The sequence below is a fragment of the Malaclemys terrapin genome, chromosome 8 (assembly GCF_027887155.1).
Source record: "Malaclemys terrapin pileata isolate rMalTer1 chromosome 8, rMalTer1.hap1, whole genome shotgun sequence".
Lineage (NCBI taxonomy): Eukaryota > Metazoa > Chordata > Testudines > Emydidae > Malaclemys > Malaclemys terrapin.
The window spans coordinates 44,619,992-44,642,052 of record NC_071512.1 but is presented as its reverse complement, the minus strand read 5'-3'; the positions used below and the strand labels follow the sequence as shown (position 1 = coordinate 44,642,052).

The 22,061-nt window shown below is 47.0% G+C and overlaps 1 protein-coding gene across 12 annotated transcripts in view; it reads left to right on the top strand.

Annotated features, from left to right (window-relative positions):
- Positions 1-22,061, top strand: part of LOC128841594 (metastasis-associated protein MTA1) — a 367,485-nt gene that overhangs the window by 116,400 nt on the left and 229,024 nt on the right. For 10 of the 12 annotated variants that reach the window (XR_008445888.1, XR_008445887.1, XM_054036784.1 and 7 more), the window contains 3 exons: positions 2,177-2,331; positions 9,155-9,265; positions 19,983-20,091. Coding sequence is in view for 9 of the 12 variants with exons in the window: in XM_054036784.1 (XP_053892759.1) it covers positions 2,177-2,331; positions 9,155-9,265; positions 19,983-20,091 (375 nt within the window). In the remaining 3 variants the exon portion in view is untranslated. Of the gene's footprint in view, positions 1-2,176; positions 2,332-9,154; positions 9,266-19,982; positions 20,092-22,061 lie in introns of those variants that run through there. The other 2 variants (XM_054036786.1, XM_054036788.1) reach the window with 2 other exon arrangements.

Here is a 22,061-nt window from a genome sequence, read left to right as displayed (position 1 = left end):
CTGCAAGTTTCAGCGCTGTAAAGTGCCAGTGTAGACAGAGCACCAGTGCTGGGAGCTATTCCTCTCGTGGATGTGGGTTTTCCGCCGCGACTACACAAGCCACGTTAAAGTGCTGCCATGGCAGGGCTTTAACGTTGCCAGTGAAGACGTGCCCTTAGTCACAGCAGAAGCCATTACCTATATTCCAGATGGAACATTCACAGGAAAGTCCATTCATTAAATGTAGATCAGCGTCTCCAATGGTCCATTGTGAGTTAAGTGTTCCTTGATGAGCCACTTAATTTGAATAGTTCCATCAAGATGTGCAAGCTAAATACCTTGTGGGCATTACCCTAGGAGCAAACATATTTGAAATACAGGTAGGTATAGAGCCAATGCTCATAACTTCAAATACAAAAATGATACATGCATACAAATAGCATAATCATAGCCTTTCCATAGACCTCTTACTTGACATAATTTGGACAAGATTTGTTGAAATTATATAACAGTGGTAGCAACATTGCCCACTCCTGGTGTAGATCAAACTTTCTGGCCTGACGGCCACATCAGGGTTGCCAAACTATATGGAGGGCCAGGTAGGGAAGGCTGTGCCTCCCCAAACAGCCTGGCCCCTGTCCTCTATCCGACCCCTGACTGTCCCCCTCGGAACCCCCGATCCATCCAACCCCCCGCTACTCCTTGTCCCCTGACCACCCCCTCCCAGGACCCCCTGCCCCTAACCAGCCTCCCAGGACCCCACCCCTATCCAAACACCTCCCCCCCCCCCCCCCCCCCCCCGCTCCCTGTCCCAGGACTGCCCCAACCCCTGTCCACACCCCTGCCCCCAACAGGCCTCCCTGGGACTCCCACGCCTATCCAACCCCCATCTCTGCCCCACTCCCCGCCCCCTTACTGGCCGGAGTCAGCTATGCTGCCCGGCAGGAGCTCGCAGCCGCGCCACCCAGAGCATTGCGCCAGCGGCGCAGTGAGCTGAGGCTGCAGGGGAAGGGCCAGGGGCTAGCCTCCCCAGCCAGGAGCTCAAGGGCTGGGCAGGATGGTCCCGCGGGCCATAGTTTGCCCATGTCTGATCTACACGGTCATATTTAATCTCAGACCCCAGAAGCTGAGGCCATAGGTGCAGACTTGTAGTACCTGTCTCTTAATCTGGTCTGAGAGGAACATTAGACCACTCACCACACAGACAACTCGGATTAACAAAGCTATCCACATCTCTACCTAAGTGTGTCTGGGATCCTGTGGATGTGATAATGGAAGCAAAGAACCATTTCTTTGCCTCCTGCCCAGCCACAGTATAACAAGTGAACTCTTTATGCCACAGATGATTAGCTTCAGCCTGAGACTTTGGCCACCAGTACTTTAGCAGTGTGAGGGGAAGTTGTTACCCTTCAGCAATGTGAGTGCAGGGATAAGACCGAGTATTTGTGGGTAATTCTCTGCATACAGTCAACTTTACATCATTCTCAGTGAAATTTGTTGAATATATCAAGTTTCTGGTTCTAGGCTTAATACCCAGTGAGGAAATCTTTAGAAGTTTTGGGAAGGAGACTGATGGGAAGATTTTTTTTAAATAGTTTGTAAAAATGTGAGAGTTTCTTGTCTACGCTGCAAGAAAACACCTGTGGCTTTCCCATGTCAGCTTACTCTGGCAGTGAGGCTAATTGCAGTGTAGACATTTGGGCTGGGGCTGGACAGTGGCGTCCCAGAGCCCAGGCTCCAACCTGAGCCCAAATGTCTGCATTGCAATTCTGCACCCCCTGAGCCCCACAAGCCTGAGTCAGCTGACATGGGCAGGCGCTGGTGTTTTATTTCAGTGCAGACATCCCCAAAGTCACTAAAGGCAGCAGTGCATGCCAGGGGGTGCCTTGTGGTCATTTTTCCCCAACACGATTGAATATAATTGAACCCTACATGGAAAACCCAAGTACAGGTTTTCATAGCTTGGAAAAAGTCGGGGGGTGGACAATTGAAAGTCCATGTTTCTGAAGCAAATATTACATTTCATTAATACGTTTTAAGATGCTGCTCAGTGTATGATTGTCCTACATGCTAGAATAGCTCATTCCTGTGAGGCAGCCATTAACTAGATTGTCTATATCAAGCAGTCTTTCTGACTGACTTTAAAATAGTTATTTAGAAGGCAAATGATAAATATGTTCCCTCTTTTTTTGTCTAGCTGTAACTGCAATTCTCAGCCTCCAAATCCCATTAAAATTGCAGTGGCCGGAGCCCAGAATTACCTCAGTGCTGTGTTGAGGCTCTTTGTAGAACAGCTGTCTCACAAAACCCCGGACTGGCTCAGCTACATGAGATTTTTGATCATCCCACTAGGTAAATAAGTCAATATTTTCTTCACAGAAAGATTAATGACTTAAATCAAATGCACTCTCTCAGGAATTGCCTTCAGGGAAATCTTGGTTAGGATGCGTTCCAAAGGCCATGTTCTTGCTGGCCATTAAATGAGACAAATATTTCACTGCTATAGTATTTAATATTTGTTATGGTCCTGTCACATTCATCTTTACATTCCTGATGCTGAATCCTAAACTATTGTTGGGAAGCAGCCATTAATCATTCATATTAAATGCAGCGGATTGAAATGAGCTCTCCCAAGACAGAGCTATGTTACAATATTAATCCTCTTGCAGTGTACTTTTAACTTAAGTGTATAATGAACTTTTGTGAATGTTCTGCTAGCAATCCTGCGCACAATTGCTATGATTTACTACAGTGAAAGTGATGTTTGAACTAATGACTGTATTCTGGACTCTTATTTCTGAGACTGCAGCTCAAGATGTTCATAGAAAGTAACTAAGAGGCTGTTGAACTCTGAGTATGGTTAATACTCAGTTAACAGGAAGCACCTTTAAATTATTGTTACACATTTTAAATGGAAGAGAAGGAAACTACAAAAAAACTAAATGGGCTCTAAAATTGTTGAATGGTAAACTAACGGGGCGGGGAGGGGGATTTTGACCATTCCTTCTACCTTCCTATCTCCGTTCTTCCTCTCTATGTTAATGACTTACCCCACCCCTCCTCTTCCACCCCCACTGCTCACCCAGGCTCTTCTGCAAAATCCCATATATAGTTGAGTGCAGGAAAAAAATAGCTCAGTGTAACTTTAGTTTTCAGGAGAGTATCTCTTCATTCTTTCAACTCCTAGGTCATTCTGGCTGATGTGATCACAACACATTTGAAGTCAGCCTAATTTTTCTAGGGTCTAAACTTTCAGACTATGAATGAAAAACTTCAAAAATGTTAGTGATGAGAAGATCAAGGTTCTTGTTATGTTTATTGGGAAACAATTACACATGTTCTTGAACTGTCTAGAAGCCTGGAGAAGATGAATGGGTGGACTGATTGTAGAGAGGGGCTTGGCTAGTGGTTTGAATCAAATGTCATTGGATGGATAAGCAAGGATGGAGTTATGAGTTGGGTTTGCAAGAATTTAGGAGCTTCTGGGAAACAGGCAGGGCACCTGATAACATAGCTCTATGAAAAAAATCTCACTAGTCATTTTTATAATCTTAGTTTTGAATTCAATAAGTGGTTGTTTCCATTTCAAATGTAGTGAATGTGAAAGCTATTGATCTGTGCTATAAACAAGTGGTCAGTGACTACCATACATCAATGTATCAATTTACCTGACTCTGTATTCTAAAGGAGGTGGTAGAAGTCAAGTGATTGAATATACTGAAGTAATGAAATCAAATAATACTTGTCAAGGGAAATCTAACCACAGTCAAGAGTTAAAGTAGCAAGATAGAATAGTTAGTGTTCATCTCAATGGACAGAGAAATCTTTCATCAGGATCAAATATGCCATTGATTGAAACTTTTGTGTATAAATGCAGAAAAGCCTGATCCTGCTAGAGCAGGGGTAGGCAAACTGTTTGGCCCAAGGGCCACATCCGGGAATAGAAATTGTATGTTGAGCTGTGAATTGGGGTTGGGATGTGGGAGGGGGTGAGGGCTCTGGTCGGGGGTGCAGGCTCCAGGGTGGGGCCAGAAATGAGGAGTTTGGGGTGCAGGGCTGTGGTGATGATTTAAGTCAGTGGTTCTCAACCAGGAGTCCAGGGCCCCTGGGGGGCCTCGAGCAGGTTTCAGGAGGTCAGCCAAGAAAGGCCAGCATTAGACTCACCTGAGCCCAGGGCAGAAAGCGAAAGCCCTGCCATATGGGTCTGAAGTTCAGGCCCCTGAACCCTGCCACCTGGGGCTGAAGCCTGAGCAATGTAGCTTTACGGGGAGCCCTGTGGCATGAGGCCCTGGGCAATTGCCCTGCTTGTTGCCCCCTAACACTGGCCCTGGCTTTTATATGCAGAAAACCAGTTGTTGTGGCACAGGTGGGCCGTGGAGTTTGTATAGCATGTTGGGGGGTCCCGCAGAAAGAAAAAGGTTGAGAATCTCTGATTTAAGTAGAGCCAGGTAGGAAACAGTTTTCTGGTCCCATACAATTTTTTGAGATTTTGAAAAAAATTCCCATCCTGAATTGGGCCAAAAAGTCTATTTCATATTTTCATGAACTGGAAAAAAAAATTATTGGATTGGCCAAAACAGCTTGTTTTGATTTCAACTTTTTTTGAATTTGTTTACTATAAATTAATTTACATTTCTAAAGTGAAAAGTCTTGAAACATTTTAAGTTTTTGAAAATGACAAAACGGGATGTTTTGAGAAATTCAAAATGTTTTTGATGTGGGAAATCTGTTGAAACAGACCTTTTCCTGTGAACAGTTTGTTCTGATGAAGCAGTTTTTTCCAACAAAAGACATTTAATCGAAAAACACCCAACCAACTCTGTTTAAGCACCTGTTCCCAACTTTCCATCAGCTCTTCAGCATCAACTTCATTCAGGAGCCAAAAAATGCCTAAGATCAAGCATTGGTTATGCCATAAAAACAACTGAAAGACAAAGACTTGATCCTCATAGAAAGTTACAACCTCTTTTATGCTGGTAACATTGTCTTTGATGTAGAACAGAATGAACAGTTGAAATCAATAATTGAATTATTTTGTAGTGAATAGTCTCCTTCAGAGAGACTTACGCTCACAGGTTCACTGCTAGATGCTGCATGTAAAAAAATGAAGGAAAAAAGAAGAGATTAAAAAAATCACATTGATATTAACGCAAGATGGTTGGTTGAAGGTTAGAAATTGTCCTATTGTGGCTGTGAATGTCCACATAGGAAAAATGCATTCCTGCACAATGCCATTGATTCTAGGACTGAAACGACCATATTGTGTCCAAATGACTGAAGATACTCTCCAGGAATGCAGAGAAAAGTATGACCAGAAGACCACCATTTTTTCAGAACAACAAAGGAGAGAACTTCTCAGAAGCATTCACATTTTATTACTGGTTTCCATAACATCCACCTTGTGCTATTTGCTTTACAAACTCAAAGGAATTCATCCTCTGCCCCTAATTCCTGGTGCATGGGTATTCAAAACACTATTTAAAACTCATCGAGAACGAAGTAGCATGTAGCACAGTCTTCAAGCTTATTGTGCGTGACATGTTGAGAAATTCTTTTGCAACCACCGGCAGCCTTCTGTTTGGTTGTCCAAGAAAGGTTTAATGTCCCAGCTTCTGAAGAAATGCAGTGGAACTAGGGAAGTTCTTGTCTGTTTGCATTCAACAATACAGATGTGTTGAAACTTGCACTGGTACAAGGAGGATTTTGATTGGAAACATGGTATGCTTTTTACACAACAAGGGATACTACAGAGCGGCATTACAATTGGAGGTGAATTTGGGGGAACTTTGACAGATTATAGGCTCATGACATAAATGTCCCTGTCCCAATGGAAATGTGGGTAGCTATTTAAAGAATTGGAAACACACAAGGATAAAATCGAGAGATTTGGAGACGCTATGGAACCTTTCCATTACTTAACCAACACGACTAATCCCAAATACAGAAAATATTGATTGAGTACAGAACAGCATAGGCTAGAATGCGGCTGATGGAAGGCATAATCCTGAGTTCTGTCCTCCTCTAGCATTTAAAATTGAGTATCCAGATTTCGATCACTAATGTGGTGTTGGAGGAAGCCGTGAAAGCCCATCTCAAAATGGTGGAAGCTTTCCGACACCTCAGGAATCAGAATTGCTAACTCCAGAATGTAGTTTTTAAATGCCTTGACCACCTTCTCAGCCAGCTCTGTGTCAGTCAACCCTTTCTCTGACCATGCAAATCTGAATGTAGTAAAGCTTTGTAAAGCTTTTCAGTAAAGCTGAAAAAGCAAATACGCTGATAAGTGCGTATTTAATGACTGATAAGAGCAGTAGGCCTACCTAGTTAGTTGTCTTGGGACACATTTAGCAAGTGTGTGGGTGCTCTGGTAGAACTGCAAGCTTTTCTTTGCCAACTCTGTTACGTTTCTCATGTCTCATTAATAAAACCTTGATTTTTTTCCCCATTGCTTTCTTTTTTTCCCCTAAGAGGAAAAAACCTGAGGTTTTTCTGGGTTGAATTAAATTGTACCCTCCCTGTTTCGGAACAGATGTGATATGAGTTAGAACAGAATTTAGAGAAGAGGGTGTCTTCTCTGAGTGCAAACACAGACTGTATATCACAGCTCTTTTGAGGACAAGAGCCCTGGTGACCTGCAGAGTGGAAGGAAGGATCTGATGCACATGCTGCTGTTAAAGTAATTTGCAAAATTCCCCTTGACTAAAGTGGGAGTAGGAGTTGAGCTACAATGGAAGAGCTGAGTCACAGGGTCTCACTATTTTACAAGTGTATTTCTCCTCAGCAGTATCTCAGTCCTTGTTTTCTTAAGTCTCTTACTTTTGCTTTCGTTTACACTTTAGAATGTTTAGGTCTGCTCAAGGGAGTCAAACTGAAGCAGTGTCTCTGATGCTGGAAAACAGTTTGTAGGGTTACCATCCGTCCGTATTTCCCCGGACATGTCCGGCTTTTGCGTCTCTAAATAGCCATCCGGGAGGAATTGGTAACAAGGTTAAAATGTCCGGGGAGGTTTTCTCCCTCGCCTCCCTCCCTCCCTTCCATGCAGAGTGTGGCTGCTGATTGGGCGGCTAGGCCGATTGACCCACTCCCATTGGCCTCCAGCAGCCAGAGCCCTCCCCTGCTCCCCCCTCCCTCTCTCTGTAGTCCTGTGTAACACACAAACCCGCAGTGTGTTTTGCAAACACGTGGAGCCAGAATGGTAAGAGGAGTCGGGGGGGGCGGGCAGTCAGGGAGCGGGGGAGTGTTGGATGGGTCCCCAGCCTCCACCTGCCATCCCCCCTCTGCGCATCCCCCCCTCCGTGGGTCCCCCCTCCCTGTCTGCCTCTCCCTTGTCTGCGTGTACTGCCAGAGCCAGCAGCAACTGCTGTCTGCTGCCCCCGGGTCCTAGTGCCCCCATCCACTAATGGGAAGACAGGCTGCCCTTACCCTGCCCTTCCACCCTAGCCCTGAGCCTCTCCAACACCCCAAACCCCCCAGCCCTCATCCCCACACACCCTAATCCTCTGCTCCATCCCTGAGCCCCCTCCTGCATCATGAACCCCTCATCCCCAGACCCACAGCCCTCACCCCTGCATCCCCTCCTATCCCCAAACTCCCTCCCAATCCCCCTCCCCTTCCCACACACCCCCTCCTGCCCTCAAACTTCCTCCCAAAGCCTGCACCCCCTCCCTTTGCACTGCCTCTCACCCCCAAACTCCATCCCAGAGCCTGCACCCCTCACCCCCTCCTGCACACCCACCCCCTGCCCCAGCCCGGAGCCTGCACCCAGCAACCAAACTCTATCCCAGAACCTGCACCCCTCCTGCACCCTAATCCCCAGCCCAGGACCTGCACCCCAGACCTCCTCCCCCCACCCAACCCCCCTCCCAGAGCCTTAGGCAGGTGGGGTGGGGGGTTCTGGGCACCACCAAAATTTCTACAACCCTGCCACCCATGCGAGTGGATAAGGGTCAGGGCAGTCAGAGGACAGGTAGAGTCCTGGGGGGTCAGTTAGGGTAGGGGGTTCTCAGCAGGGGGCAGTCAGGGGACAAGAAGCAGGGGGGGTTGGGGTTCTGAGGGGAGCAGTCAGGGGGTGGGAAGTGGGAGGGAGTGGATGGGGCGGGGCTAGGGCAGGGCTCCCCCCCCCCCCCCCCAGTGTCCTCTTTTTTGTTTGTGGAAATATGGTAACCCTAAGTTTGGCTCCTGTACTAAGAATAGCAAAGAGTCCTGTGGCACTGTATAGACTAACAGACATATAGGAGCATGAGCTTTCGTGGGTGAATACCCACTTCTTCGGATGCATGAAGTGGGTATTCACCCACGAAAGCTCATGCTCCTATACGTCTGTTAGTCTATAAGGTGCCACAGGACTCTTTGCTGCTTTTACAGATCCAGACTAACACAGCTACCCCTTTGATACTTGTACTAAGAATGTTTGATCTAAGCAGCAGGGATTTTACTACACAATTGGAGCAGAGAGACTTGCATCACCACAGCTTGGTTATTGAGGGAACAACTCCATGTGGGGATCTGTCTGCATTGTGATTGGCTCTAGATATCTAAGTTGCATCTCCACTGTATGGTTATTTATTTCTCTTCAACTGAAGAATGAGTGTTTCTGTACAATGGCTGCCTGATGGGCATCATTAGCTAAAATGCCAGGAAATTCATAACTAGGGAGAAACCTGTGTGGCTCTGCTTCTGTGTTGAAGTCAGTGCGAGCTGCAGATACTCCTCACTCCTGAAAAATCAGGCCACTTTTGTCTAGGATCCTAACTTTAAACACACGAGTCCAAAAACTTTGACCTAAATTGCTTTGTTGCAATTGAAAACATCCTAATGGAGCATCTAGATAATTTTGTTTTGAACTTAAATTCTTTCTATACTAAGGGCTTGTCTGCACTTGAAATGCTACAGTGGCACAGCAGACACTACATACGCTGACGGGAGGGGTTCTCCTATTGGCACAGGTAACCCACCTCCCTGAGAGGTGGGTAGCTAGGTCGATGGGAGAATTCTTCCATTGGCAGAGTGCTGCTTACATGGGGATTTAGATCGTCTTACAAGCCTCGCTCAGGTGGATTTTTCTAACCCCTACGCAACGTAGCTGGGTCAGCCTAACTGTTTAGTGTAGACCAAGCCTAATACTGTCAGTGTGTTCAGCATTTGGAGCAACTGGCTTATTTTTCTCTCCTCTTAGGTTCTCATCCAGTGGCGAAGTATCTAGGCTCTGTAGATTACAGGTACAACAACTTCTTCCAAGACTTAGCGTGGAGAGATTTGTTTAATAAACTTGAAGCACAGACCACTGGTAAGAGCCTGTTTTAATTTTTGGGGTGCATGGAGCAAACAACTTGAATGAGTTAGTAATGTTAGAAAATTGCAAATAAATGCAAGAGCTATAAATCTAAGAGTTTAGAGAATTTCACTGTCTTCCCCCACCTCCCCAATTCCATATTGCTTTTTCAAGATGCTGACTCTTTTGCAGTCTTAAATGTCATTCTTTGTGGGCTTCCACTGCTGCTCCAGGAGATTCAGTGCCTTTCTCAGGATTTCTGTATTTTTCCCCAGATCTTGGTTGGTTGTTTTTTTTTGTCCACAGGTCTTCCCCATCACTTTAGCCAACTACCCACAGTAGCTCAGTGGTTTGAGCATTGTCCTGCTAAACCCAGGGTTGTAAGTTCAATCCTTGAGGGGGCCACTTAGAGATCTGGGGCAAAATCAGTACTTGGTCCTGCTAGTGAAGGCAGGGGGCTCGACTTGATGACCTTTCAAGGTCCCTTCCAGTTCTATGAGATATATATATCTCCATATATTAGCTCTTAGGTCTTTCAAGACTTCCTCAAATCCTCTATAGTCTTGACTAATCTAAATTATTTTAGAGACACATGATGAGGGAGGTAATACCTTTTATTAGACTGTTGGTGAGACAGACGAGCTTTCGCCTTTACGCAGAGCTCTTCTTTTTTTATCATTGTCTCAAAGTAGATAATAATGCATGTGAGAATAATCCTATTCCTGAAGCCTGCTGGAAGCATCTGTTCCAGTGAAAGACACCCTTTGTAACTGCCCCAATCTGAGTGAGAACCAGACAGTGTCAGATCAGCGTCTAGTTCCCATTCTGTTTTCAAGCAGTTCAACCAGCAGAAAATATGAATGGGTCACTTTACTAGGGAGCTTTCCTAACAAGATCATGTGGGTCCGGGTGTATAATGCAGATTTTTTTTTTTACTACTTTGCTCTCAAAAGCAGAGTAGACTATAAACATGGTGATATACTCTGCCATTCTCACTCAGGTTACATAAGTTATTAAGACAGAAGGAATGTGCACACTGTGCAGATCCATGCATTGGCAACCTGAATTCTGTCCCTTTGTGTATGTGTATTGTGAGAGAGCCTTTCATTACACAATCACATACTATTCCTAAAATACCATATCATTTTTCTACAACCTGGGTCTAGGGTCTCATCATTTTTATTCTTGAATATAACATTCATCGGCCAAATAGTTCTGTAAGTCATCAAGGTAGAATTTTATCATTCCAACCCGAAGTTCTTGTAGTTATATTCAAGTTATAACTCTGACAAACTACACAAGAATAATTACTTTGTTAAAATATGAAGATGACAGTTGAAGGTAACTTACATTTCTTTTTCAAATGATGGTTCCTTTTTTTACTCCTGAGGGAATTCTGCACCACAGCACGTGGCAGAATTCATGTCCCCCGCAGATTTCTTTGCTTTCCTGCAGAAAAAAGACTTTCTGACAGGGAAGCAAAGGGAAACTGCAAGAGCAGTCATGCACCACTCCCTAGCAGAGCAGGTACATTGTTTCAGGCACCCAAAGTAGCTGGCAGAGAGGTAAATCACCACAGGGCTGAGGGCACGCCAGTCAGTGGCTCCTACCCTGAGCTGGGATCAGCTGCTAGTCCCAGCTGGGCTAGAGGCAGGAGAGGACAGGACTTCCTCTTCCCCTGCAAGGAGTGTCTGGGGCTGTGTCAGACCCACCCCCAGAAACTTCACCAAGCTGCAGGAAGCTCAGCATCCTCCCCTGCTTCCTGCCCCCGTCACTTCTCAGCTGTGAGGGGAGGGGTCACGATACAGTGAGCTGCTTCCCCATCCACCCAACCCCCATGCATCCATACCTAGATACACCTGCCAAGCCTCACCGGGTACATCCAGAACCCCACTGAACCTCAGCCCCTGCCTCCGGACCCCTGCCCCTGCACCAGACCACCCTCCACGGAGCTCCCTGTACTCAAACCTCCACCCTGATGCCCCATCTCCTGCACCACCCTGAGCCCCCACATCCAGACCCCCATGCCACTGACCTCCAACTAGCTGCACCTAGCCCCCACAAAGCCCCACTCCCCCAGCACCAACTCCCCACTGGGACCCCCACACCTAGACCCCTCTGCTGAGCCCCAACCACCTTCACCTGGAAGCCCCTGAAGAGTCCCATTGCCCCTGCACCTGGAACACCCCACCCGCCATGAGCCTTTGTGCAGCCAGTTCCTGCACACCTAGACCCACCACTGAGCTGCCTGCAGGGCCAGCACTTCCGCTAGGCGACCCTAGGTGGTCACCTAAGGCGGCAGGATTTGGGGGGCAGCATTTTGCCGCCCTTGGCGGAAATTCAGCGGCGGGGGGTCCTTCCACTCCGAGTCTTCGGCAGAAATTCGGCGGCGGGTCCTTCACTCGCTTCGGGACCCACCGCCAAAGTGCCCCGAAGACACGGAGCGGAAGGACCCCCGCCACCGAATGTTCAGAGGAGGAGTGCTGCTGCCTAGGGTGGCAAAAACCCTAGCGCCGCTCCTGGCTGCCTGCACTCAGATTGTCCCACACAGAATCCCCTCACCCCACACCTGGATTCCCCCATACTGAGCCTCTCCACATTTGGATCCTGCCTGGTTGTGCCTGCCTGTCCCATACCTGGTGCAGAGGAGCAGGGCCCCGGGATGCTCCTGGGGCAGGCCCAGGCCTTGTGCTGTGTCAGGGTCGGGTGCAGTCTCACCACTGAGTCTGTGTCCCTGGAGGAGTGGAGCTGCAGGGTGATCTCCCACCTTCAGCATGCCAGTGGCCTGTGCTCCCCACTGCCATGCTAGAGCCTCTGCATTTACTTATTGACAAATAAAACTTGCAGAATTTTTCATTTTTTGGCACAGAATGCCCTCAGGAGTACTGTTTGTATTCCAAACACGAGTGAGATTTCTGTATCAGTGTCTGTAGGCTCGCACGTGGTGCAGACGTGGTTATATACGGCTGTATGGGACGACACCACCCTAGTTTCTTCTTACTGCCCCATGGTCAAAGTCCAAATTCATATAGTTTTCTGTTATCTTCTACAGTTTGTTACTGTTAATGTATTTCATAGAATCATAGAATAGAATCATAGAATATCAGGGTTGGAAGGGACCTCAGGAGGTCATCTAGTCCAACCTCCTGCTCGAAGCAGGACCTAATCCCAACTAAATCATCCCAACCAGGGCTTTGTGAAGCCCGACCTTAAGCACCTCTAAGTTTGTCTCACCCTCTCCCGTTTGGGACCTGGACTCTTCCCCACCCCCCAACCCATTTCTCTGGGGGATTATGCCCCATGTTCTGGGGTTCAAGAACTGTGCTTTGCCCTCGCTCATTCTCAGTGAGCAACAAGCACCACCACCACCCTTGCTGAGAGATTTGCAGGTCCTTCCCGCCGTGGACTTGAAGCTTGTCTGCTCCGTCTCAGTAAGTCCCTCATGGAGGAGGCTCTCCGGCCATGTGCACTGTCTGACCCGGGACTACCATTAATGGGCAGCAAGCAGTCTGGTACACACCTGCCTCCTGTGCCCCAATGCCCCAACAGGCAGAATCAGGTACTTTGCCCCCTGTAAGGGCTGACTTTGTCTTCTCCCACCCTCCCCTCCTTCGTTGGTGATACACATGGCACAATGCTTGAGACAGCACGCACATGGCTCTGCCCCTCCAGACAGGGCAGCCAAATGCCTGGATCTCCTGGGCCAGAAGGTATTCTCTTCCGTAGCATTTTAGTTTCACATTAGTAACTACGAGGCTCTGCTGGCGAAGTATGACTTTACCAACTGTGCCAAGCTAGTAGAGTTCCTGGATAACTTGTCACCGGACAAATGGCAACACTTCCAGGCCCTGGTACAAGAAGGTAGCCTGATGGCCAAGGTGACCCTCCAGATTTCAGTCAAAGCAGCGGACATGTCCTCCTGCTCCCTCACCACCAGAGGTAGTCATGCACCGGGAGTTGTGGCTACAGTCCTCCGGCTTCCCATGGGAGGTCAAAGACCTCCCCTTCAACCAGGACAAGCTGTTCTTGTATAGTACTGATGAGTCCATTCACTCCCTGAAGGACTTGAGGGCTACGCTTCAATGTCTTGAGAGATATGCCCCAGCAGAGGCAGCAATGACAACCCTTCTGGCCCCGGTCCTATGCGCCATACCAGACCCCTAGTCCTGCTATCAGGACTCTCCCACAAAAGTACACAAGTCCCAGTGGCCTCAGCCACCTCTTCCTCCTTGCCTCGGCAGCCACCTCAGGCACAGTTTTGACACATACATCAAGAGCTGCAAGTCCCCCACATCACCATCCTCTGCCTCCTCTGTCACATTTGGGAGCCATCTTGCCCTTTTTGCTCCCAGCTGGGGCAAGATCACCACGAACTGTCGGGTGTTGGAGCTCGTGTGGCATGGTTACTCTCAAGTTTCACACCTTCTTGCTGCACCTGCCCCTCAGACTCCTACAGGGGGTCCCTCCCATCACACCCTCCTACAACATGAGGTGCACACCTTCCTGGCCAAGGGTGTGATGGAACAAGTACTTAATCCCTTTGTTGGCAAGGGGTTCTACCTTCTGTACTTTCTTATCCCGAAGAAGGGCGGAGGGTTCCGCTCCATCCTCGATCTCCCCCTTCTCAACACTTTCATCAGCAAGACCAAGTTCCATATGGTGATGCTCGCCTTGATCTTTCCCTCCCTTCTCCAGGGAGTCTGGTTCGCAGCTCTTAACATGATATCTCAACATGAAATATCAACATCTGCCCAGTCTACTGCAAATTTCTTTGCCTCTGTGTGGGCGTCAACCGCTAGCAGGTCAGAGTTCTTCAGCATCGCAGCGGCGCAACGGGTATTCACAAAGGTATTTGCGGTCATAGCGGGACAGCTATGGTGTCTGGGGTAGTCCATGTTCCCATATCTGGATGATGTCTTCTTGTCGTGTCCTCCCATGCCAAGCTTTCAGCTGCGATTCATGGTCTTTGCTCTCTCTTCACTACTCTTGGCATTTGTATCAACGAGAAGAAATCAGCGCTCGTCCTAAACAGAGGATCCACTTTATCAGTGCCTGCCACATTTCCATGGCAGCTGGTGCCTTTCTGCTGGTGGACTGCTTCGCAGCGCTGACGGCTGTAGTGGTGGACTTACACCACAACCCCTGCACCACGGTGTGCCACTGCCTCCTTGGGCACATGACGGCCTGCACCTATGTAACACTGCATGCCCACTTGCACATGCGCTGCCGCCAGATGCAGCTCCTGTCAGTTGTCCAGCCCCATAACGCCCTGCTGGATAGCACACTGCTTGTCCCATGGTTGGTTCAGGCTTCGCTTGTATGGTGGCCCGACCCTTCCAAGGTGCTCATTAACACTCTCTTCACTGCCCTGTCACAATTATCCCCCTGACCACGGACGCTTCCCTCGCCGGTTGGGGCTCTCATCTGGGCACACACACCACCCAGGGCGTTTGGACGCAGCACAAGGCCCACATACACATCAATGTACTGGAGCTCTGACCGGTCCGCTTGGCCTGTCTGTTCCGGCCTCTCACCCATGCCACTCATGTTCAGCTCCTCTCTGACAATACCATGGCAGTGGCCTATATCAACAGGCAAGAGGGCACCAAATCCCTGTCACTCTGTACAGAATCCATCTGCCTCCAGAACTGGTGTATCCACCACTATGTCATGCTCCATGCGGCCTACCTCCCGTGCACACACAACTCCCTGACCAGTGTGGTCAGCCAGCATTGGTACATCAGTCACGAGGGGGAACTCCATGACCCCACTCTCCACTCCCTCTGCCATGCCAGGGACACCCCTCGATGGGACCTTTTTTGCCATGTGCAACAACCACAAATTCCTCCTCTACTGTTCCCTGGGGGCCATGGAGCCCGGCTCTCAAGACAATGCCCTCCTCCTGCCTTGCTGCAGCAAACTCCTGCCTTCCACCCCCATTCCCCTCCTTCCCCAGGTCCTACAGAAGATCATAGAATATCAGGGTTGGAAGGGGGCCTCAGGAGGTTATCTAGTCCAACCCCCTGCTCAAAGCAGGACCAATCCCCAACTAAATCATCCCAGCCAGGGCTTTGTCAAAACTGACCTTAAAAACCTCTAAGGAAGGAGATTCTACCACCTCCCTAGGTAACCCATTCCAGTACTTCACCACCCTCCTAGTGAAAAAGTTTTTCCTAATACCCACCTAAACCTCCCCCACTGCAACTTGAGACCATTACTCCTTGTTCTGTCATCAGGTACCACTGAGAATAGTCTAGATCCATCCTCTCTGGAACCCCCTTTCAGTTAGTTGAAAGCAGCTATCAAATCCCCTCTCATTCTTCTCTTCTGCAGACTAAATAATCCCAGTTTCCTCAGCCTCTCCTCCTAAGTCATGTGCTCCAGCCCCGTAATCATTTTTGTTGCCCTCCGCTGGACTCTTTCCAATTTTTCCACATCCTCCTTGTAGTATGGGGCCCAAAACTGGACACAGAGCTCTGACCGGTCCGCTTGGCCTGTCTGTTCCGGCCTCTCACCCATGCCACTCATGTTCAGCTCCTCTCTGACAATACCATGGCAGTGGCCTATATCAACAGGCAAGAGGGCACCAAATCCCTGTCACTCTGTACAGAATCCATCTGCCTCCGGAACTGGTGTATCCACCACTATGTCATGCTCCATGCGGCCTACCTCCCGTGCACACACAACTCCCTGACCAGTATGGTCAGCCAGCATTGGTACATCAGTCACGATGCCGAATAAAGGGTAATGATTACGTGCCTCGATCTGCTGGCAATGCTCCTACTTATACTGCCCAAAATGCCGTTAGCCTTCTTGTCAATAAGGGCACACTGTTGACTCGTATCCAGCTTCTCATCCACTGTAACCCCTAGTATCTGACAAGACCCCAGGCCACGATTACCCTAATTGCCCCATTCTGGCCGAGTCAGTTTTGGTTTCTGGATCTCCTAAGGCTCTATGCCTGCTACCAGACCTCCACACCCAGGACCGGGGCAGTGTCTGTCACCCCAACCCTGGTCCCCTTCATCTCATAGCCAGGCTTTTGGATGGGGCTCATGCATAGACAAATCTGTTTGACACTGGTGTGACGCATTCTTATGCACAGGAGGCAGGCCTCCACCAGAGCGTCCTACACAGTTTCACCTCCTGGGTTCAGCACCATCGCCTTCCCCTTGATACCATCTCCACCCTGCCATCCTGGACTACCTCCACACCTCTTTGTGGCCATTGCGGACAGATCCTGGGGCCAAGCCCTCTCCTCCCAGCACATCTCAAAGTAGATCTCAGCATGCATCTGAGAATGCCTGGCTGGATTATGGTACACTCAACGTGGGTGCAAGCAGCTGCGTCCACCTCCCTGGTGGATGTATCCTGGCATGACATCCGCTGGGCGGCAATGTGGCATTCTGTACACACCTTTCACCATCCACTATGCCATAGCACGGGAGTGGTGGTTGATACAGCTGTGGGTTGTGCCGTCCTCCAGACTGCGATACCTCTTGCATCCTCGCACCCCCCTCCGCACTGATCATTGCTTGCTACTCGCACGTGCTTGGAATACATATAGGGCCCATCACTCGAAGAAGAAAAAGAGGAGGTTATTTACCTGTAACTGGAGGTTCTTTGAGATCTGTGGTCACTATTTGTATTCCAATACCCACCCTCCATCCCCTCTGCTGTGGTCATCAGTAAGAGGATCATAGAATCTCAGGGTTGGAAGGGACCTCAGGAGGTCATCTAGTCCAACCCCCTGCTCAAAGCAGGACCAATCCCCAGACAGATTTTTTGTCCCAGATCCCTAAGTGGCCTCCTCAAGGATTGAACTCACAACCCTGAGTTTAGCAGGCCAACGCTCAAACTACTGAGCCATCCCTCCCCCCAAAATTAATGGAGATATCCTATCTCCTAGAACTGGAAGAGACCTTGAAAGGTCATTGAGTCCAGCCCCCGGCCTTCACTAGCAGGACCAAGTACTGATTTTGCCCCAGATCCCTAAGTTTTTGACCCCTCAAGGATTAAACTCACAACCCTGGGTTTATGACTTGGAGTGTCATCCCGCGCAGCCCCATATAACCTTGCCTGCACCACGAGGCTACGTGTGGTGCATGTATGAATTGATGGACACTGGTACAGAAATCTTGCAACTTAGCGCATGGCATCCATGCGCACTTGTGTTTGGAATACAAATAGAGAGCACACATCTAGAAGAACTTCCAGTTATAGGGAAGCAACTTCCTCTTTTCCATTACTCTTACAATTAATCATCAATGTTAATGACAACATTGACGTAAAAATTCACCATACACAACCTTGACTCTGACAAGCACAAGCTTACGAACTTTCAGTTTAAAAATTAAATACATTAGTAATAAACTCTAACGTATTTTATCATTGATATTCCTAACCTGGCATTTTTCTGTATTCTCAGTTAGGCACTCAGCAGGGCTATGAGAGTTAATTAGGAAGTCAGGTTGTCCAGGGACTTCAGTGAGCAGAGCAACTTGTTAAGGTACTGGGAACTAAGAGTGTAGGCATTTTCCTGATTTAGCTCCTTAAAGTCTTGAGGGAGAAGAATGGAACTGGCTCACGGGTGAACCAGTTCAGCATCAATGCAGTTGCTTTAGCATGTAAGGTTTTCAGCAAATAAAGCTACATATATAAAGCTTTGCATGGCAGACTTTTTGACAACCATTCATTCCATACCAATGCACTTTCCCAAACGTTTTATTTGAAATCTATTCTTTTCTGAATTGTCCAGTATTCAGTTTTGTTTCGGCATCTACAAAAGTCGTTGGTCATAGGCTGCAAAGAGTTAACTTTTAGGGAGAAAATGCTGACATTCTTAGATTGGGAAAAGAAGTCAGTTTTGATTAGTTTGTGTCCTTGTTTTAGAGTTTAAGTCTAAGAAAAAAAATTGTCTGAGGAAGCACATAAGGTCAGAATAGCTTGTTTCTATTAAGTTGGCTGTTGGATACAAATAAAGCTTAGAAACTCTCCTTGCAACACCAACAAAGTTACAACTGATATCTTCCATAAGGTATGTATTATAGTCCAAAGCCACACAGATTTTTCTCTTCAACCAGCAGCACTGCCTTAGTTGCTAGTGAGACTGGCGTACCTCCAAGTTTAAATGAGCTATATGTGTCCGTAAAACTTTTTTTCTTTACGCCTGTATAAGAACTTACTATGTTTTTCCTTATAATGAACTCCATTTATCTGGCATGCACAGACACGTGTAGTGGTGCATGCGTTACTTCAAGGTTGAAGAAGAAAATGTGATTTTTGTAATGGATAAGCACATGCAGCATGACCTTCCATAGCTGTGCATTTTACAGATAGAGTGAGAGAGAACTCTGTGTAAAATTGTGCTTTACATGTAGAGTGGAATTTTCAAAGGCTTGTAATTTATTTAAACAAAATCCGTTTTCTCCAGAAAATTCTACTCAGTGCTTTATGAGCATAGGACAAGTCTGAAGGTTTTTTTGGAATAATGGTTATTTTTTGCTGTTTTTCATAACTGAAAGTTTCTCCAATGGCTGCTGAATGACATTCCTCAGAGAAATTAAAGAACTACTACCTTTTTTCAAAATGGCTGCCATTTCCTGCAATGGGATTTGGGCTGCAGGTGCCTCTGTTGATAAATAGGCTGTCTTTTGAATTGGTCACCAAATGGGAGTGAAGCCTTCAGGGAAGATCATCCTCACTGGAAACCATGATTGGTGATGGCCAAGCCAGAAGAGGGCATCCTAGTTCATGGTTCTCAATCAGATTGAGAACATAAGGAGATGACAACCATTTTGAAAGACGGCAGTTTTGTGAACTTCTCTGAAGAAAGCTTATGAAGAATGACAGAAAATAAACATGAATCGTTAAGACTTCTTCAAATGTAGCCAATGCACACAACTTCAGTGAGTTTTAACATGGGAAGTCTGAATTTGCATTATTTCCATTAATAACATTCAGAACAAAAAAAGGTCTGAAAAAATTTAGCATCCTTTAAGACCCATCTTAAATTATTTTTTAACACCTAAACTAATAGGTTTGCTTGTGAATTCTCAGAAAACCCATTCTGTGCTCAAAAAGTGGTGCCGTACGTTTTTAGGAGAATACTTAGTACTCTTCATATATAGGAGGCTGAATTCCTATTTTAAATGCAAAACTCAATTCAGCCTTCACCATGGAACCACGACCACCTCTGTCAAAACACTGGTTTTGCCTTCTGTTCTTCTGTGTGAGGGGAATCAGCATTTTGGGTCTTTTCAGAAGGCAGATGCTGTGTCCCCTTGGGGGTAGAGCCTTACACCACACTGCGGGTGACCCCTTATTCTCCTTCTCCCGAGTTCATCGCCTTAGCAGAAGTCATGCACTCAGCTCTGAGGACTAGAGAAACTCTCATGTTGCTAAGCAGTGGTGCCTCTCCTCTCTTCTCCCAACAAGGGGTGCTGTTGAACCACACACTGAACTCTTGGGGAGGAGCACATGGCATTGATCTTGTTAGTCTTTCTTGCTGTCTGCTCTGGTTGGCACCTTGTTTTGAAATATGTCTTTTTCTAAATTTGAGTCCCTCTTTTCATTACCCAATTCTTGACCAAGTGACTGACAGTGTCCCCTATTTTTCTTTCTTGCTCTGGTTGATCTTGCATCATTTAAATTGCTGGTGACATTTTGCAGTTTCCATTAGTGAAGAATAGTCCTTACTCTGCTCCTGTCTCTTCTTTTCATTCTGTTACAGTTCAGGAAATACCAGATATTGTCTCCAGAATAACCCAGTATATAGCCGGGGCAAACTGTGCACACCAGTTGCCTATTGCAGAAGCAATGTTGACATACAAACAGAAAAGGTACGTTATTTCAGTAATGGTTTCCAAAATATCAGGAAATCCACAGAGGATGGGGGAAACACCATTTCATTCTCTTGTTACACACAGATATAGCTGGCCACCTCAAAACCTTCTGAGAAACAACCTGTAAGAGTTGCACATTCACATCAAGAACTCTTTCAAGGAACAGTACCTGGCACTGTGAGTGTCATCAGCTAGATAGCAGATGACAAATCTAGAACAACCAGAAATGTGCCTTACTTTCTTCAGCACAGTTCATATATCTGAAGAGTAAAGAAGCCTGGAGGAACCTATACACCTGTTTGGTCTCTGGATGCAAAGGAATTCAGATATCTGGCTTTGCTTACAATGTCAGTGTCTGCATGTTTTGTGAGGGGGCGCTCTCAGACCTCAGAGCATGAACTCTGCCTAGCCCTCCGCCAAGGTGTCTCCAAGGGGTCCTGGCCTCTGCCTCCCTCAGAATTGGTGCAAAAGCCTGGGTAGAGAATACTGCCTCAGCTCCTGTCTGACAACTGGGGGAAGGAGCTGCTCCTCTCCTTGGCAGCTACAGCATTATAGGGGTCCCACTCAGGATGGCTGGAGCTCACCAGGGTTTACTTCAGCCTTGACATGGATATGCGGCTTGTGAGATGTGGGTTGAGAGGAGAGTACAGGAGTCAGCAAACAGGATAGGGGCAAAGGGGGAGCGGGGCAGAAGCGGCTGTGCCCACGTATGGCAGTGATGATGGGGGACCTATGGGAGTAAGGCGCAATGTGGTGGCATAGGAGTTTTCCGATTAGTGACAAAAATCGGAAATATAGTGTATATGCCACATGGGTGAAGTAAAGCTGAGTTTAATGATACTTCCTAAATTGGTGCAGAACTTGTGACTTTAATGGTACAGTGCTGTAGTTCCTTTGCATTCAATTTTTATAGGAGTAGAAGCTAAATTTACAAGGAGTAATTATTCGTTACTTTTCTTTCCTCTTTGGCAGCATATTATGTTTGCAATCCTCTAGTTGCTCCCCATTTCTTTCTGAAAGTAACTGAACTGGTTCATTGAAATCCTTAGTTCACTCCCATAGCCCGCACAGTTAGATATCTCTGGACCTGCCGATTAGTAAATATTTGAATACTCTAATTTGCTTTTCTCGTTAGCTATATTTTAATGTCCCCCTTACTTCCTGCCCAAACTTTCTTCTGTAATATTAACCTAATAACAACACTTTAGCCATTTGGTTGCTTAATTATTGTAGTATCATGATTGATTGTCTCACTCCTGATTTATGAATGAAACTGCATTCTCTCCACAAATAGCAGGGAGAAATTCTAAATCTTTTTACTATAGCATTAACTTGTTCTAATATTGCTGCCTTTGTCTTTCCTGCATGCTTTAACTGTTGTATTCTTGTTCGGTTCCCCCTTGACTTCTCCATTTCTAGTTCCTATTTATAACGAGCATGTCCATTTAACCAGTTTACCCACTTTGACTTTCTGCCATGCCCAGATTGGTTGATCTAAGAATCAAGTTTGCAAGTGGTACTTCGTTGAAAACATTCTGACATCTAGCTAGACATCATATGTGTTTCCCTTGTCAACAGCCTGTGTAACCTCCTTACTCGGAGGATAATTCCATCTGAGATAAGCTATTCAGATTTCTTTAAAGCGTGCTGTTTTCTATTTACACCCATGTCTGTCCACCCCATTCCATCAAGCTATCTTTTACGATAGATTCCAGCAGTTCACGCGAGCCTGTAATAGATCATAGTTACCTGACTCACATCTTTTCCCTTTTTAAAGATAGGCTTGGCATCACACCTTTCAGGTCCTCTTGTTTCACTGTGCCTGAAGCCATGCAGAGATTGCTTGGTCTGTCTGGGGCTACTTTGAAGTGAAATAATGAAGAATTTTATTTGGCTCCTCAACCATTGCCACAGGCCCTCACTCCCTGGTATCTTTACTTCCTGGCTAAAATGTGAGGTTTTTAGAG